General features: G+C 38.3%; 1 protein-coding gene across 10 annotated transcripts in view; it reads left to right on the top strand.

Annotated features, from left to right (window-relative positions):
* LOC122313881 (uncharacterized protein At5g08430) overlaps positions 1 to 13993 on the top strand; it is a 39903-nt gene extending 25910 nt beyond the window's left edge. For 5 of the 10 annotated variants that reach the window (XM_043129169.1, XM_043129168.1, XM_043129171.1 and 2 more), the window contains 4 exons: positions 8893 to 8943; positions 9234 to 9304; positions 11019 to 11275; positions 13247 to 13993. In XM_043129169.1, the coding sequence (XP_042985103.1) occupies positions 8893 to 8943; positions 9234 to 9304; positions 11019 to 11275; positions 13247 to 13626 (759 nt within the window). In that variant the 3' untranslated portion in view covers positions 13627 to 13993. The remainder of the gene's footprint in view (positions 1 to 8892; positions 8944 to 9233; positions 9305 to 11018; positions 11276 to 13246) is intronic. The other 5 variants (XM_043129173.1, XM_043129174.1, XM_043129178.1 and 2 more) reach the window with 2 other exon arrangements.
* Positions 13994 to 19851: the final 5858 nt, after the last annotated feature.

The following is a 19851-nucleotide window of genomic DNA, read 5'->3' on the forward strand; positions in this document are numbered from 1 at the left end:
CAGAAAATATCTAACGGATTTTAAGCATATTTTAAAGTATATTTTTTAGTCTATTATTTTAATTAATATTCTAATTGTCTATTCTATGTAACTATGTTTTTAAGAAAATTATTAAGTTATATTTTTAAATAGAAGTTAGGGAATATGTTATGAGTTTTGAATAATATTATTTTATGTAATCTTTGTATAATTGAATAATTATTAAATTATCTCTTGGGTATTATTTTAAGTATTTAGAATGCTACGACTCGTTTTTCTGGAAAAGTTAATAATGATTAGTGGCTCGTATAGGTTACGAGCTACGACGTGAGATTGTGGAAGCAGTGCTAAGAGGTAATTAGTACGATCATATAATTGCAGCATGTGTATTGTAATTTTCTAATGGTATATGAAAATATGATGTTTGTCTACACTACGCTATGAGCTAAGTTAAGGTTAGATTCGTTTCATGATCTTTGATGAATTATGACATTATGCTTGTATGAATCAATTTGTTGCTTGATGGAGTGAATGATTCTAAAATCACATGGAAGCCATGAAATGTTCATGGAGTAATTTAAGTCAAGTATGCCATGTAATAAAATAGCCAGCTTATGTGTGCCATGTTCATGTAGTACCTAGATCATGTGTGCCATGTTCATGTAGTGATTAAATCATATATGCTATGTAATGCCATGAAGTATTTAGATAAAGTATGTAATGTAAAGTTCATATAGAACTTAGATCATGTAAGCCATGGAATGTTTATGTTTAGATCATATTATGCCATGTACAAGAATATGTCATGCCATCTACAAGTATATGCCATGCTAGAAAAGTTCATGATATTCAATAAGTTCTCATGTATTAAGAAAGATAAGATGTTTAAGGATGACACAAACCTAAACGTGTTCACCACAAGTTATGTTAAGAAGGTGCCACGGACCTAAGCGTGGTTCACCATAAGTTAAGTAAAACAATGACCTAATCGTGTTTCACTCTAAGTTAGGTTAAGGGTGACATGGACCGTGTTCACCACAAGTTATGTTATGTAGTGCCACGGACTCAAGCGTGGTTCACCTTATATAAAGTGAAATACGGATTTAAGCGTGTTTCACTCCATGTTATGACAAGTTATGGGGTGCTACAGACTCAAGCATGGTTTACCATATAATAAGTGAAAGACAAGATAAACAAGTAATTCATGCATTCACGTTATATGTTTGCCATGATTATGTATGTTCCACTCATGTTGATGATGAATAGACATGCTATGAGAATTTGGGAATGATATGTGTTTCTTTGAAGAGTCTTTCAAAAATTAAATCTAAGCTAAGCTATATTTTACGGTATGATGTGCTATTTACTGAGTATTCGACTCCTTTTTTTTTTTGGTTTGCTTCTTTGTTTTCTCCTACGTTTAACTGTCACAGATGATGATTGTAAGGACGTAAAGTTGGAGGACCAGGAGTAGATCTGGTGCAAGGACTTAGTTTTCTTTTATGATTTTTGTATAAAAAGTTACACGTAGGTTTAGTTTATTTTTTATTTTTTACTTTTTGTTTTTAGTTTCATGTTTCAAAAACAGTTATGTTCAGTTTAGTTAATGTTTTTAATAAATGAGGTATTTCAGGATATGAATTTCTTTACTAGGCATTATGCTATCAATGTTAGTAACATCTCTATCCTACGGGAATGGGGTGTTACAGCTAGTGTATATGGACCAAATAGAGATCGGGCCAGATTTATGTTGTGGGATGAACTGTCTGGTTTACATTCCTTATGAGATCTGCCTTGGTGTTTTTGTGGGGATATTAATATCATCCGTTTTCCTAGTGAAAGGGAGGGTAATTCTTATGGAGGTAGTTCAACGCTGGACAGATTTCTTGTTTCTTCCTCTTGGGAGTCTCATTATCCAAAGGTTAGTCAAAAAAGATTGCCTAGGATTTGTTCCAATCATTTTCCTATTTTACTTGATTGTGAGGGTATTAGTGAGGGTAGACGTTATATCAAATTTGAGAATATGTGGCTTAAAGTTGAGGGTTTTGTTGAAGAGGTGAGGAGCTGGTGGCAATCTTATCATTTTGAGGGGAGTCCAAGTTTTGTCTTGGCTAGAAAACTTAGAGCTTTGAAGGCTGATTTGAAGAAGTGGAATAAGGAACTTTTTGGAAAGAGAAATGATATTTGCAGTTGTGAATTGTGAAAGCGCCACGCAGTCTCTTTGAAAGAAGTGAATACGGGACCCACATGAAAAAAAAACTCACTTTTTAATCGTGGACCTACTCTTTTTCAAAATGATTGCACGGCACTTGCGCACTCCACGACTGTATGTAGCATTACTCTTTTGGGAATGTAGAGCAGCAGAAAAAATCTCTTTTGGAAGAGATTCAAGCTTTGGAGTTTGAGGGGGATAATGAGGATTCTTTGTCCAGGAAAAATGAAGTGTTGTTTGATCTTGAGAGGGTTCTTCTGCTGGAAGAAATCTCTTGGAGGCAGAAATCAAGAGTATTATGGCTTAAAGAGGGGGATAAATGTACTAGCTTTTTTCATAAAATGGCTAATTCTCATAGGCGCAACAATGCCATTGAGATGATTAATGCTGATGATAATATTCTGTCGACTCTGTAGGAGATTTATGAGCATGTTGTACAGTTTTACAGCAATCTTTTAGCTGAGACGGAGGATTGGAGACCTAAAATTGATGGCTTGCAGTTTGAGACTTTGGATTCCTTTACAGTTACCTGGCTTGAGAGGCCTTTTGAAGAGGTTGAGGTGTATAGGGTGGTGTGTGGGATGAAAAGAGACAAAGCTCCTAGCTATGGCTTTTTCTCAAGATTGTTGGGAGGTTGTAAGGGAGGAGGTGATGCAGATTCTACAAGAATTTTATGATTACCAAAATTTTGAGAAGTCGTTGAATGCAACTTTTATCGCTCTTATTCCCAAGAGAGTGGGTGCTATAGAGTTGAAGGATTTTTGACCCATTAGCTTGGTGAGTGGAATTTAAAAGATTATATCGAAGATTTTGGCTAATCGTATGAGTAAGGTAATGAAGAAAATCATTTCTAAACCTCAAAATGCCTTTATTAGAGGTCGCCAAATTATTGATCCTGTGCTGATTGCAAATGAGTGTTTAGATAGTCAATTGCGGGACAGTGTTCCGGGGGTTCTTTTTAAGCTGGACATGGAAAAGGCTTTCGATCATGTTAATTGGGATTTTTTGCTTTATATGCTTAGAAGATGTGACTTTGGTGATAAATGGTGTGGTTGGCTTAGACATTGTATCTCGACTGCTATGTTTCAGTTTTGGTTAACGGACAGCCTTTTGGTTTTTTTCAGAGCTCAAGAGGTTTGAGACAAGGGAATTTGTTATCTCCATTCTTATTTATTCTTGTTATGGAGGCTTTAAGTTGTATGGTGGAGGCTGCTGTAGGGGGAGGATTTATTTGTGGTTTTTCAGTGGGTTCTCGCACTATTGGTTCTCCTTCCTTGTCACATTTACTCTTTGCTGATGATACCCTCATTTTCTGTGATGCTGATGTAGACCAGATTAAAGCATTGAGGGCTGTCTTGCTGTGTTTTCAAGCCATTTCTGGGTTAAAAGTGAATTTGTGTAAATCAGAGTTGGCCCCTGTAAGAGATGTGCTTAATTAATATTAATGATTTAGCAGATTTTATGGGTTGTAGAGTTTCTTCTCTGCCCATGAATTACCTAGGCCTCCCTTTGGGGGCATCGTTTATGGCAAAGCATATTTGGGATGGGTTGGTAGAGATAATTGAGAAAAGGTTGGCGGCTTGGAAAAGGATGTATTTATCTAAAGGGGGAAGAATTACCCATATAAAGAGCACTCTCTCTAATATACCAATGTATTTTCTCTCTTTATTTCCTTTGCTTGTTGGTGTGGCAAACCGTATTGAAAAGTTGTTTAGAGACTTTTTGTGGGGAGGTTTGGGTGAGGAGAATAAAATTCCTTTAGTTAATTGGAAAAAAGTTTATTGTCCACTTGATGTCAGAGGATTGGGAGTTCGTAATTTTTGTAGTTTTAATAAAGCTTTGTTGGGGAAGTGGCTGTGGAGATTTAATAAGGAAGAGGGTGCGTTGTGGAGGGGGGTGATTGCTCGGAAGTATGGAACTGATAGGGGAGGTTGTTGTACAAAGGTGAGTAGGGGGACTTATGGAGTAAGTTTATGGAGATTTCTTAGAAAAGGATGGGATGACTTTGTGAAACAAGTTTATTTTGTTGTTGGAGATGGTTTAAGAATTCATTTCGGGTTTGATGTTTGGTGTGGTGAGACTGCTTTGTTTAGAGTTTTTCCGAATGTTTTCAGATTGGCTGCTAATCAGCAGGATTTTATTTCAGAGTTGATGAGTTTTTTGAATGATGAGGTGTATTGGAATGTCAACTTTATCAGATCTGTCCAGGACTGGGAAATAGAGGAGGTCACTGATTTTTTTTAAGTTGCTGTATTCAATGGTTATTAGAAGACAAGAAAGAGATCAAATAGTATGGAGGAACACTGTGTCTAAAAAGTTTTCTGTCCGATCATATTATAAGACGATGTTTGATCACTATAATTTCTGTTTCCCCTGGAAGAAAATTTGGAAGACCCGTGTCCTGTCTAAGGTTGCTTTTTTTGTCTGGACTGCAGCTCTTGGGAACATTCAGACAATTGATAATTTGAGAAAATGTGGTTTGATGGTTATGGAGTGGTGTTTCATGTGTAAAGAAGCTGGGGAATCTGTGGATCATTTACTTTTACATTGTGCTGTGGCTAAAGGGTTATGGGACAGGGTGTTTAGAAGATCTGGTCTGTCCTGGGTTATGCCAAATTCAGTGAAAGAATTACTTGCTTGTTGGCCTAAACTCCATTCTTGCAATCAAGTGGCAGCTGTGTGGAAGATGATTCCTTTGTGTATTATGTGGAGCATTTGGTTGGAAAGAAATGAGAGATGTTTTAATAATAGGGAAAGAACTATAGAAGAACTTTGGAAATTTTTTATGTTTTCTCTGTTTAGTTGGTTTTCAGCTATTGTTTTGAATGGTGGGGCAGTCCATGACTTTCTGTCCTCGCTGATTTAGTAGTTGAATGTATTTAGGTGTTTCTTTTGTATACTCCCTGTGTATATGGGTTTCGCCTATTACATTCATTGACTAAATATTTTTACTTATAAAAAAAAAAAAACAAAAAAACAGAAGGCTTCGTGGAACGGGTAAGGCAATGGTGGTCCTCTTATCAGATCCAAGGTACCCCTAGTTTCATTCTTGCAGGCAAATTGAAAGCTTTAAAAAAATATTTAAAGCTTTGGAATACACAGTCCTTTGGAGATGTAGGCAATTGCAAGAAGTCGCTGTTGAAGGAGCTCCATCAACTAGAAAGGGCGCAGGAGGGGCGAGACCTTTCAATGGAGGAGTTTGCTCGATGGACAGAACTAGTTTCAGAGCTAGAGAGGGTTACCCTATTGGAGGAGATATCTTGGTAGCAAAAATCTTGAGCGTTGTGATTGAAAGAAGGAGACCGTGGCACGAAATTTTTTCATAGAATGGAAAATTCTCATAGGAGAACTAATGCCATTGAGATGATGACTATTGGCGGTGATGTTTCCATGAATATCCCTGAGATCAAGAACATCGCTGGTTGTTTTGAGCAGTTGCTTATCGAGCCCTATGGGGTGGAGGCTGAAGATTGACGGGCTAGCTTTTGAGTCCATTGAGCAGTAGAACGCTACTTGGCTAGAGAGGCCATCTGAGGAGGCTGAGGTCCATGAAGTAGTGAGAAAGATGGTAAAAGACAAATCTCCAGGTTCTGATGGATCTTCAGCTTCTTCCAATCTTGTTGGGAAGTGGTGAAGGAGGACTTAATGAAGGTATTTCATGAATTGTTTTTAGTTGGGAAATTTGAAAGGAGTCTCAATGTTACTTTTATTGCACTTATTCCCAAGAAGGTGGGGGCATCGGAGGTTTCAGATTACTGGCCTATTAGCCTTGTGAATGAGGCGTATAAGATTATTTCCAAAGTGCTTGCAAATAGAATGAGAGGTGTGTTGGGGCGGATCGTTACAAAACCTCAAAATGCTTTTGTATGGGGAAGACAGATCTTGGACTCAGTACTCATTGCTAATGCTTAGACGGTAGATTAAAATCTGGCAATATGGGTCTCTTGTGTAAGTTGGACATGGCGAAAGCTTATGATCATGTCAACTGAAATTTATTGTTGTATTTGCTTGGGAGATGTGGGTTTGGGGAGAGATGATGCACATGGATTAGGTGGTGCATATCAATGGCATGTTTTTCAGTTTTAGTGAATGGCTGCCCAATGGGTTTTTTTAATAGTTGGAGACCCCTTGTTCCCACTTCTTTTTGTCATAGTGATGGAGATGTGTAGCAGAATGATGTCAGCGCTAGTTAAAATGGGGTTTTTGGCATGATTTTCAGTTGGTGATACATGTAGAGGTACCTTTCACGTCTGTCATTTGTTGCTTGCAGATGGCACCCTTATTTCTGTGGGGTAGATCACTAGATTCAGACATTAAGGGCACTACTACTTTGCTTTGAGGCTGTATAGGAATTGAAAGTGAACTTATCCAAGTCAGGGTTGGTTCCAGTTGGCAACGTTCGTAATATCCGGATGTTGGCTAACATCCTTAGTTGTAAGGTCTCCTCTCTCCCTATGAACTATCTTGGCCTTCCGTTGGGGGCTGCTTCCAGGGCTAAAACTATTTGGGATGCAGTAATTGAGAAGATAGAACGAAGATTGGCAGGATGGAAGAGATTGTATCTCTCAAAGGGTGGAAGGATTACTTTAATCAAAAGTACTCTTTCTAATCTACCTACGTATTTCCTCTAATTGTTTCCAATTCCAACAAGTGTGGTGACACATATTGAGAAACTACAGTGTGATTTCCTTTGAAGTGGACTTGGGGATAAATTCAAATTCCACCTGGTAAAGTAGGATAAGGTATGCTCCTCAAATCTCTTTTGGCGGTTTGGGTATTAGAAACCTGAGGATGTTCAACTGGGCCTTACTTAGGAAATGGTTATGGTGATATAATATAGAACAGGAAGCTCTATGGAAGTTGGTAATAGACTATAAATATGGAGGAGGTATGTGTTGGGGGGGGGGGGGGGGGGGTGCTCTAAAGTGGTAAGTGGGGTGTATGGCACGGGTATGTGGAAGTACATCAAATGAGGGTGGGAAGTATTTGCTCGTCATACCAAAATCGTGATTGGAGATGGCAAAAAATTAAATTTTGGCATGATATATGTTGTGGAGATTGCACTCTCAAACACTCATTCCCTAAGGTGTTCTCACTTGCGCCTGAGAAAGAAGCTTCAGTGGCGAATCTCACTAAAATGGATGGTGATGTATTTAAGTGGAATGTGAACTTCATTAGGGCGGCCTAAGATTGGGAATTCAACAGTTTTGTGAACTTCTTCCAACTCTGATACTCCACGAGTCTGAGCACACAATGAGCTGATGCGTTGTGGTGGAAACCAGCCAGCAAAGGTACATTTTCAGTTCGTGCATTCTATAAGGCCTTCACACAAACGCAGAATAATCACTTCCCATAGAGAAGAAATTTGAGAAACAAGTCCCCTCCTCGGGCAGCTTTCGTTGCATGGACACGTCTATAGGAAAGATCTTGACGACGGATAACCTACGGAGACGGGGTGTGATAGTGATGGAATGGTGCTGCATGTGTAAACAAAGTGATGAGACTGTGGACCATCTTCTACTACACTGTGAGATTGCTAGAGCGTTATGGATCGATGTATTGAGAATGGTAGATTTAGCTTGGGTTATGCCTACAACAGAGGTCGAATTTCTAGCATGTTGGTCGAGTATGGCCGGTGTTCCACAAATCTTAGCTGCGTGGAAAATGATTTCTATTTGTATTCTTTGGTGCATTTGGCAGGAGCGCAATGACCGGGCCTTCAAAGATAGAGATAGATCACTGCAGGAGATTAGACTGTTGTTTGTTAGAACTTTGTTACTATGGGCCAATGCTGTAGATTTTAATGGCCTAGGTTTTCATGATTTTCTTGTTTCCCTCCCTTCTTCTTAGATAGGTTTAACTCTTGTATACCCCGTGTACCTGGGCTAAGCCTATTCTTATTAATAATATTATCGTTTACCTATCAAAAATAAAATTTCTCGGTACCTTCCCATTCCTTGGAGAGTTAGAAGTCTTACTAAGTTAACCAATGAACTTTGGCAGCTGCTAGAGTGAGTATTTCTAGGGTTTCTATTATGACAGCACTGCTGTGCAGATTCCTAACCTGTCTTGGACTGGTTTAGGGAAGTTTGCTAATATATATATATATATATATATTTTTGATAGGTAATCAAGAAGTTTTATTCATAGAAATAGGCACAGCCCAAGTGCACAAGGAGTATACATGAGAAGTTTGCTAATCTTTGAAAACGTGCTTAGGTGGCTGACTTTTAATGAAGGACAATCTGTCAGCTTTTAATAAAAATGAAACAATATCTAAACTTTCCAATTATTTATCACAAAACAACAATCCTAAAATACGTATTTCACCCCAAACCTGGAGATTCTAGGGCTAGGTGTGACAACCTGTCACCAGAAAGCTTCCCTTTCTGTAGTGTTAGACCATAATCACTTCCCAAACAACACTTTATTAAACCAAGTCAAACTTCTAATCCCAAAACCACTTATTTACTTTGAAGAACAAATCTTCAACCAATTCACTGAATGAGACTTAAAAATCATCACTAATCCCACGCCATAGAAGATCTTGTTGAAGTTTCTATGTCCTCTTAGCCACTCCAATCAGTTGCCTCTTTAAATTCTCCAGTCTCTTGTTTCTTTTTCTTTATTGGGTCATACAAGGTATTTCGGGTTTTTTGCTCATACTTCATTTTATTAGTGTGCTTCTTCAACCTTTACAGGTGGAGCTTCAACACAAGGCGCAAATATTGCATGAGGATATTACAAAACATGTAGGTGTTTAGTATACAAAAAATTGACTATTTGCAAAGAGATCTGCTTGCATTTTTCTTTCCCATATTTTTATTTTTATTTTCCTGTTGGGTGCAAGTTTGTCAATATTACATCTCACGTAGTAATATATTGTTGGCTAAACTGCAAAACAGTAATCTCAGTATCTTCCATGAGAAAACACATGCCTATCAATTCAAACATTAATTTTATCTCATTCTCTTGGCGCAATTGGGATTTGGTTTATTCATCCAACTCACTTTTTTTATGCGGTGTGGTGGTTTTGTTCCAGTGGCTTGCAAGAGAAATTCCTTTATTACAAAACCTCATCGATCGAGCCAATGAAAAAGGATGGCGTAGAGAATATCCTTTCATGATATTTTTAGATTGCAAGCCATGTATGAAAGTGTTGGCCTCTTGTGGTATGTATTTCTGATCTTGTGATGTAACCAGGGATTTGGTATAAACATATAATTGAGTCATCTCTGACGCTTTTGAACCAATTAGTAAACAAGAGAGAGGGTGCAACCACTACATATTGAGAACATTTTGGCCATATGAAACTCTCTGCAAAATGAAGTCAACTCTTTGGTCATTACGTTAGAGTTACTCTCATTGGAGCTGATGGTGGTCAGAAGAGTGTTGGCAATGTTGACATTGTTGGCATTGAGTTCTTTGAGGAAAAGATTGATGATCTACTATTCTTTTACTCCTTTCAGAAAATCTTTTCTACTGGGTGACTCGTAGGAGGTGAAAAGGGCCCTTACTTTATCCCACGCAGTGCACTACTATCGGCCCTACCAGGCAACATCTGCCTGCACAAGCTCAATCAGGAGAGATGATCCGACAGAAGTACAAAATTTCAATGTAAATTCTCTGGTGAGCTCCTCTGGGGGTTATAATCTTGTGGCATAGGTCATGGACGACAACTGTAGCAACATGAACAAAGATGGCGTGATTAAACCAACGGTGGTAACTAGGCATGTTTACCTGGAAATGTGATGTTTTGCCTCAGCATATTCGTTTCAGTGACAAAAATTACAACAAATCTATTATGAGATACATGTTGAGCCTCATTGATGATAGGATATTTTATTGTGGGATAAATCTCAACCTTCTCTCAAATATTACCTATGAAGCAATTACAAACCACAGCACTGATGCAAGAATGGTTTGCTTGTATGGCATGGGCAGGTCAAAGAATTGCCATCCCAGATTTCCTAAGGTACTTTATCATCTTTTTTAAAGTTAATCTGGTGGTGGTGGATCTGATTATAAGTTCAAACTGATGCTGTTCAAACTGATGCTTTGCTGGATTCCATCTAGAGTTGGGTATCTTTCAGAAGTTGGTTCTCATCAGAGTTCACAGACTGGGGCAGGGTATGATGGCCCGTGGAAAGAGAAATAGTTAGAGGAAAGACTAATCCTATGATCCTAGTACGGGATTCTCTGGCCCCTTGGAAGTTGACATCTTTAACCTTGTTTGCTTTTTGGGATTAAAATATACCATAGTACATTAAAAATTTAACAATCGATAGGATAATTTTGTGCCACATCTAAAATTTGTCTGCTCATCCATGATTACGGTTATTGGTATTGTAGCATCTCTAACCACCAGAGGCATCCTACTGTGGAGGATTGTTCATTTTTGCCTTTGTTAATATTGAAAGTGGGAGACTAAACCAAAAAAAATGTTTTTGGTGAGAGGAAAATAGGATAATTTACAATGATGTGCCTTGCATCATCAGATAATAAAAATTTTACGTGAGGCTTTTGTTACAGTTTCTTCAATGGATACATGGGTTTGTCCTTTTCATTGTAATACCGTATGTTTGAAGGCTGTCTTCTCATGGTTTTTTTAAGAAGAGGACAGTATCCTGATTTTCTTAATCATCTTTCCATGGTAATGTACTTATCAAAAAAATATATATATATTTCCATGGTAATGTGGTAAAATTTTATATTTTGTTTGAACCCACGCTTTGTGATACACCCATGTTACAGAAAGAAACATATCCTAGTGAAAATTGTAAGTCAACTTGCATGTAAATCGTCTTTGGATCCTTAATTCATTTACGCTTGATCAGTACCTGGAGAAAAAGCAGCTGCTTGAGACACCGGATGAACAGTCACGGCTGTTGCATGAGGTTCCAAAAGTAATTGCAGATGAAGTAGAACCGGAAGCTACACTGGAAGATATTCTAGATAACGTGGAACAAGGAAACAATGGTTCACCTAGGTCTATCCTCAATGGAGCTTCAGAAGTTCCTTTTCGCAATATAGCGGCAAATGGTGTTGCATCAACCTGGACATGTCAGAGCACAGATTTTGCAGGTGCATCATTTACATTCTCTCTTTTATAATTCCTTGAGATTTCCTTGAGGTACCTCTTCAAAATGGTTGAGGTCTCTAATCTTCTGTTTTTACACATTTCTGCGATGTTCGTGCGCATGTTTTTTTTTTTTTGGGAGAGTTTTTGACGTGAATCGTGAGAAAATACTGACCTATTGTGGTAAGAATAAGTGAATGCATTAATTTATTCTTAGAAATATCTCAATTTAGTCCATGTTATTCATGCGGCATTTGGAATTTTTCATGAAAATGATGCTTGAACCTGTGAGATACATGACTTTTTTCCAGAGAGCGTCCTTGGATGGCGTTACATAATAAGATAATCCAATTTATGTCAAAGATTGTGGGATGTACTTGTATGTTCTGATACATTGGAAATATAAACTGGTTCATGCATGTGCATGCAATTTCCAATCTGCCCATCACACAAGTTTCCCTGCACTTTCTGCTCCCTGATTTCAGTTCGGAAATCATACCGATAACCTAGAAATACAAGCATGTGGAGATCCATTGTCATTTGTGCAAGTTACAGAAGTTGTTGCATCCCTTGATGCTTTTACTTAGACCTTAAGTATAGGTCTACTGTCATTTGTGCTAGATACGGAAGATGTTTTGTCCGTTGATGCATTTAGATAATCATTAAGTATTATTTATTTGTGGTCTATTTTTTGGGTGGAAATGGGGAATGTTAAAACAGCAATTTTTCCCAAAAAAAAAAAATAATGTGGTTTTTCATGAACATGAAGAAAAAGCAAGCTTAGGAAACTGATATTTGAGAAAAATAGCTTCAGGCATTACTGCAATTTGATGCTATGGCCTAAATCGCTTTTGTGAGGGGATTTTTTCCTGCATAGAAGCTGTATCCAATGAAGTATAAGTGAGAAGATTTTCAATTTTTAGTAAAAAGCTGGCCCTGATGGACACGTGCTCCAGTTTTGAGGTCTCCAGTTATTCAATTGTCAGGGACATCATAAAAACATATATAGAAGTTGGGCTCTGTGGTAGTTCTCATTCCATCTTACTTATCTCACAATTCCATAAAAGTGGAGAAATAAGCAATCTATCTTTAGGGGATTCCAAAACTACTTTCTCTCTCATCTGAAACTATCCACTTGACCATCACTAGGTGATTGTGTAGGCTTGTGGAAGCATCACTCAGCCATGGGTTAGAGGGCCGTGGTGCCCTAGCAAAAAATGGAGTTTTTCAGACTGTCTTGAAATCTGGACAATCAACTTAGAAGTTTTCTTTCCACTTTGGTGTTACTCGATGTTTGCTATTTGGTGTTTCTGCATGCTCTTGCTGTATTCTTGTGCTTGTTCTGCTTGCTCTTGTTGTTCTGCTGTCACTCCCTGCCCCAAATTGGTTGTTGTGGCTTGGATAAATTATGAAAGCCTTCTTGTTGAGTTGAATTGTTGATTATCCTGCTGTTTTATACAGACTTTCTGGTGTGGTTCCGCTAAATCTAGGTTGCTGGTGTAGCCTCTTGAGTCAATTTGTTTGTCTTAGCCTCTAATCTGATGGCTTAGTTTGCTTGAGTCAGAATGTATATATTTTGATGATTAGGTGGCAGCTGGTTGGTTGTTATGCTGCTACCGTGATGATGCATTTTGTACAGATCTCTTGGGTTCAATACTAATTCTTACTCAGCAGTAAAAGGAAAAGGCCACAACCCCACCTTCACCACCCACTTTCACATTTGCTCAAACAAACATTGATGTCTATATGTTATGGTGCTCTTTAATCTTCAAGGACGATTTCATTTTGTTGATCTCAAGTTCTCAACTATCCTTTAAAAGAAAAAAATTCCATTTATTTCATTTTGTGCATTCTAGGTTCCTTTATAGCTTGAAAATTTCAATATTTTTAACTGTTGAGTCTTATCATTTGCTTGACTTATTTATAAAATAAAATTAAAAAAAAAAATTGTTTGAATTCTCATGATTTTGTTGCAGAGTTTCAACATGATGTTATTGAAGAACAGCCAAAGCAACCATCTCGCTACATAGACAAAAGTAATGGTGAGACACAGCTTGCAAATATAGAGAGCAATAAGGAAGGTGGCATGATGGTGGAGGTAATGACATCTCAAGTGATTGATCTGAGTGATGATGAGGAGAAGGAAGAACCATGTGTTGGCCAGCGAATTCCTGATGACCGGCTGGGAAGCTTGCTATGGCATTATTTAGATCCCCAAGGAGAAATACAGGGCCCTTTTTCTTTAACATCCCTTAAACGTTGGAGTGACGCCTATTACTTTCCTTCGGATTTCAAGGTCTGGAAGACGGGTCAAAACCAAGATGAAGCTGTTCTATTGAAAAATATTCTACACTAAGTTTTTGCCCAATTGATTGTACTAGACTAGATTTGTTGTTTATGGTAGGGCGCAATCTATAAATAGCAATTGCTTGGGATGTGAATGATACGAGGTTTCAACAATATGGAAGAACTAGCAATTGTACCATGATAATATTCATAATCGGGGGGTACATCTGATTAACTGTTAATTGAATAGCGCAAGAGAGAATGAGAGAAAGGGCAGCTTGTGAGAAGAGAACTAAAAGATTTCACGTTGTGAATGTGGATCACTACAATTTGGGCTTCCAAGTCAATGGGCTGGGTTGATACTCAAGAGGCCTCTGTCCTTGAACTCATTTCTTCTGCAATACATACTTTAGCAAGTGTACGCTCGCTCGTGAAAATTTTTTATGTTAGGCCATCTCACTTATATCTTACTGCACTGATTTCGTGATATGCATTAGAGTAATACAGTCATGGAGTTGGGTCTCATATTTACTTACTTTCTTTTAAAATGATTGTGTGGCGCTTGTGCATGTGCATTTCATGTCTGCAAATATCATTTTTCTATGTATTAACTCTTAAAATAGTTATTTCAAAAAATAAGAGTTCTATTTTATGATTTATGGACAATGGCACATAAATACCATATGATGAAAGTAGACTGAGCATAGAACATGACATCCCCCTTTAAAAATGATTTTGAAACCTACTCACGTTAGCACAACCCACCTATTTTACTAGTTGAGATTTGCATGTGTGGTTGTACGAAGGGCTGGTTTGGGGCTTCATATGATTTCATTTTATCTTATTTCATCTTATTCTCAAACATAATTTAAATATAAAATTTACAAATTAATCATTACAATTTTTTCAAAATTTTAAATTAAAAAATAATAATTTCAACTTTTTCCAATTCTCAAATAAAAATTATATTATAAAACTATATTATTACAATATTTTAACTTTATAATATTTTTTATTCAATTTTTTCTCTCTCCTTTCCCAAAATCTAAAAAATACTTAACTCAAAATATCCCACTACTATTTATAAACTATCTTACTACTAATTACAAAATTTTCATCTCATTTCACTCCTTAAACCTCTCCTAAAACTTATTCGAGGCAAAACGTGTATAATTAGACACCACCTTAGGATGGGGTAACTTTCAGACAGCCTTAGAGCTGGTCCCACTCTTTTCTACAAGGGAGGTCAGGCTAACCCAGGGTTAGTCTTGCTTGTTGGCCCTTACGTGAAGGTAGTCTGCTCAAGAAGTGTGTATGACTGAACTCAATCCCATCTATTGATGCCGCAGGGAATGTAGGTGAGGGCCAAGTTGCTGCTGAGCCCACTCTTCATCATGGCAGAACGGGCTAACGTTCGGGCAACCTCAAAGATGGACCTGCTCTCCCCTGCGGGAGGCTCGAGATGGCTTCTGGCTCACCTCGCCCTTTGGTGCCCCGAGGGGAGGTAATCTATACGGGCAGTATGCTTGACTGAACCCACTCCAATTGGTCAAAGCCTACGAGAAAGGTAAAGTGTGTCGAGCTGTTTTGAGGACAAGCCCGCACTCTGCCGCAAGAATGGTAGAGCATCCTTTGGCATTACACTCATCTCTTTGTTACCTTGCAAAGAGGTAATTAGTCGACAAAGATTTGATGTTTAGGTGAAGTAATTGCAACTGGATACTCTGGAGACTTGTTTCACTGAATCCCTGAAAGAGACTAGCGCTTTTCATTAAATAGGGTTCATACAGGAGGAAATCAAATTTACAAAATTATAGGAAGACCCGAGTTGCCTTTTGCCCTTTTTTTTCATATATATATGCGCCCCTTCTCCTCCCTCCAGCTGGGATAGCTCGCGTCATGACAAGAGCTTGTCGCAGCTTTATGAGAAGTGCATACCTGCGTTGGGCGTCATTCCTCCAGTTGTTGGTTTCAACTCTTGCATGCAGCATTCTCATGCCGATGCTTGTTCTCCTCAGATTTTGCCCACCCCTTGGGCTATTGGAAACTTTACCTTTAGGTTATAGGTGGAGGTAATTGCTTTCAGTTTGTTGAGTGTCAGGCGACCGATGATGACGTTATAAGAGGAGGAAGTTCTTACTATTAAGAAGTCAACCATGATTGAGGTGGTATGAGGAGAGCTACCCACTAATACAGACAAGGTGATTGTCCCCACTATTTGGACATTTTCTCCTGAGAAACCATTGAGCGGCATTGGGTCCGGCAAGAGCCGAGTTGCATCTATTCCCATAAAGACGAATGCTTCCCAAAACAAGATATCCGTCGAGCTACCATTGTTGATGAGGATTCTTCTGGTGATAAAGTTAGCAATCTACATGGTGACCACTAACGAGTTGTCATGAGGATAGAAGACTCCCTCCTCATCGGCTTCTCCAAAAGAAATTGTGGGGGCAAGCTCGCTCCTCTGGTATTTAGTGGGGCGGTAGGAAGCCGAGTAGACTTCCTAATATCGAGCCTCTCTCACCTGGGCTTTACTTTCGGACGAAGTTGCTCATCCACTAACAAAACCTCCTTCGATGGTTCGAATTTCTCCCACAGGGTGTACCTCTTGGCATGGTTGTTATGGATGGACATGCGATGGTTCTTGTTTGGCTTCGCTTCTCCTCAGGCTCTCTAACCTCTTGTGCTGATATCCTCTGCTAGAACTCCTCTCTTTAGAACGTCCTCTCCACGGCTGCTCCCCTTGTTAGGATGGAGGGTATCCGGGTGGCGCTTGTGCCCCCAATATGACCAGCACTACCTAGTGTTGTGGGTGGTCAATTGATGGTAAGTGCAGTAATGATGCTCCTCCTAGATCGGTCGTTTATCCTCCTTTATGACGGTGAATATTGATCGATCATACCAGTATGGCGCATTCCTCACAGTAGGCTGTTCTTTCCTCCCCACCCATTGCAACTTGCTTTCGCTCAGCCTTTTCTCGAGTGTGGCCTTCAGTCTGGGTTTTTCCCTTCTTGTTCATTCGCTCTAACTCTTGTCACTTGGGTTCGGCCAGGGCATAGAGGGTATCCTCAGTGTTGATAAAGTTGTCAGCTTAGTTCATGAACTCTCGAAGTGTTGTGGGGGTCCTTTTGGCCAATTCCGCTATGAACATGGATTGGGCCCAAACTCCCCTGAGGAGTGTTGCTAGCATGATTTTCTCTTAGTCTTATGTGGTCATTTGCTCCTTATTAAATCTGGCCAGGTAGGCTTTCAAGTTCTCGTCTTCCCTATGCTTGACGGTGAGGAGGAAGGCGGCAAGGCGTCTTCTTCTCCTGCTGGCCACGAAATGGGTGAGAAATAAGTGAGCTAACTCGTCGAAACTTCCAATAAAGCCTGGGGTTAGAGAGCCAAACCATGTCCTCACTAGTCCCCTTGAGGTTAGTGGGAAAACTTTGCAAGCCACCTCCCCGAGAAATCTATTTATCGTCATGTGAGTATTGAAGGTTTCGAAGTTCTCATTTAGGTCCTGGGTCCTGTCATATGCCTCCATGTGTGGAACCTAGAATTTTAGTGGTAATGGAACCGCCATTACCTTTGTGTTGTAGGGCAAACCCATACTAACGAGTAGTTGGTCCACTGTAGATGAGCTTCCCATCTTTCTCATCATTTCCTCATTCCTCGTACTTTCCTTTAAGGTTGTGTAGCTTGTCTTGCATGTGCTTTCTTTCCTTTTGATCATTGTCACCTTTCTTTTTCCCTTCGGGACTCCTGGTGCTCATTGGCATTTGGATCTAGTGCGCCGACTTTTGAAAGTTGTTTTTGAGGGCTTGGTTCTCTTCACAAAGAACATCCATCTCGTTAATGAGCTTTTCGACGAATTTTTCCATGGCTGCCAACCTTGTTTCCATGTTGACTGAGACTTCTTCTTCTTGGCCCTATACCAGCTGAGAACGGGTCCTAGCAGGCATACAAAGGACATGTTTTCTTTTATAATTTTTTCGATCCCACAGACGGCACCAATTATTAAAGACGTGTTTCGTACACCTTTGAGCCGGGCTCTCAATGATCCGGGTCTTCGGCTTCTAAGATTTAAAACAATGAAGGTAAGATTGAGAAATGTGGCCCTAGGGTGGTTTGGAAAACCTCTTATGCCTAAGTTAGTTATAACTTATTTAGATAATGGGAAAGTAAGAAGAGAGTGAATGCAAATGTCTAGTTGGGCAGATTCCATCCCCTTACCTGGTAGTCAAAGGAGCCTCTTATACTTGACCCTAAGGGTTAAAAGGCCATACCCTGTGGCTTGGGGGAAGAGAAGTTCTTTTGGAGCTCCCTCTGCCATACCTTCTTTAATGCGACATGGCCTTCTGCGATCAGTCATTAATAAGGCATAATTGTCTAGTGAACTCATTTAATTAGCCATGGTCTCCTGCCACTGCATCCTTCCCTTTCCTTCAACCCGGCTTCCCGCGCTTCCCCTGTAATGTCCCATCTCAACCTAGCCCTATTTACATGGATCGTGGGTTCTTCCTGAGCCTCTAAGAGGCTCTACAGGCCTAGGCCTGAACTTTCAGGCTATCTAGGATATGGGGAACTAGCCTAATGTCAGGCCTAGGCTAGTCTTCGTGGGCTTCAGGCCCTTGGCAAAAATTCCCCCAACACTAGTTATGAGACTTTTTTTACTGAGCATGTTAGAATTATAAATGTAGAGCTGATTTTGTACAACTATATATGAATCAAGGAAGGATACCACATTAGATGAAGATATCTTATTCAAAAAGAAATTTTTTAGGAATTAAAGAAGCGGTTTTCATCTACATCTACATCTTCATCTCCATCTCAACCTTTAGAAGGTGTGTAGCCATTTGTTGTCTATGTTTTGGGCAGTTGTTATCTATTTATTTAATATTGTAATGAAATCCTCATTTTAGTAGCTGGGCAATCACATGTGTTGAAAATACATATGGTTGGGCAACCACTATGTGCAGAAAAAGAGCTGTATTTTGAGTTGTAATTATGGGTGCTGATGTTGTTATATTTCATGATAATGTGGGCAACAACTATATGTGAATGGAGCTTCTTGGTTTTGTGATAATTTGTGTAAATTTTGGGCAGTAACTATATGCTCCTGTGTATTTTGTGATAACATGTCAGCAACAGCTATGAGCTGCTATTATATGTGAGCAGCAACATTTTGTGATATTTTGTATAAATTTTGGGAAGCAGCTGTATCCTTGAATGTTATTTTTCTCTCTTTGTAAAGCTTGTGATTTGATTTGTAGTTGTCTTGAGTGGTCTATTTGTAGTTATGATTTTATTTTATTTGTAAAGTTTGGGCAACAATAGTGGTAGTGCTAACATATAGATTGTTGGATTGTGAACAATCGCGCTAGTACTAAAATGATATTAGTAGTAGTACAATTTCAACTAGAAATGCTTGTTGGGGAGAGTTTTGAAAATAAAAATGAAAAGAATTGTTGGAGTTTGTTGGGAGAGAGTTGGAGATTATGAAAATAAAAATAAAAAAGTATTTAAACAAACAAAAAATGTATTAAAAAATAATAATATTTTATTATTATAAAGAATGAGATGGTTAATTTAATGTGAAGTTAAATTTTGAATAACTAGCCAAAAGTTAAAAAATTACATATTAACCAAATTTTAACTTTCAGATAGCTAATTTATCCATAAGTTGATTTCCAACATATTTTGGATGAGGTGCTACTCTGCCACCTGAGTAGATGCTCATTGTTACCGCCAGTCATTTTAAACTTTTTTTTTTTCATTTTTTTTTATTTTTTAGTATATTTAAATATTTTTTAAAAATAAAAAAATACACCAATATACTTAAAATTAATTTTTTAATAATTAAGTGAAAAAATTTTAAAAAATTAAAATAACGAGCGATACACTCGAACGATATAGTTCATGCGACAAAATCGTGTACCTTCGAACAATTCTGTGGCTTAGCCATCATAATTTTTAATTATTATTTTTGTCCCCGCCGAACATTGCTTTTCCTTCACTCGATTTCAATCATATTTCCTTTTTTATATAGATTGTTTTCTTAGTGCAATTTGAGGACATTGATTTTATTTAATTTGACGTATAGACTGCTTTTTTGAAAGTAATGAAAATGAAGCTTATTTAATGGATTTAATGTATGTATTACAAAATTGATTAAAATAAAATAATAATATTTTAAATAAAAAATTAAAAAAAAAACTCGAAAACAAATTATATTTGATTATTTATATAGAATTTAGATATACAATCTACTTTAGAATTGGTTTTATTGGATTTTGAGTACCATAAAACA

Source organism: Carya illinoinensis, chromosome 6 (genome assembly GCF_018687715.1).
Source record: "Carya illinoinensis cultivar Pawnee chromosome 6, C.illinoinensisPawnee_v1, whole genome shotgun sequence".
Classification (NCBI taxonomy): Eukaryota; Viridiplantae; Streptophyta; class Magnoliopsida; order Fagales; family Juglandaceae; genus Carya; species Carya illinoinensis.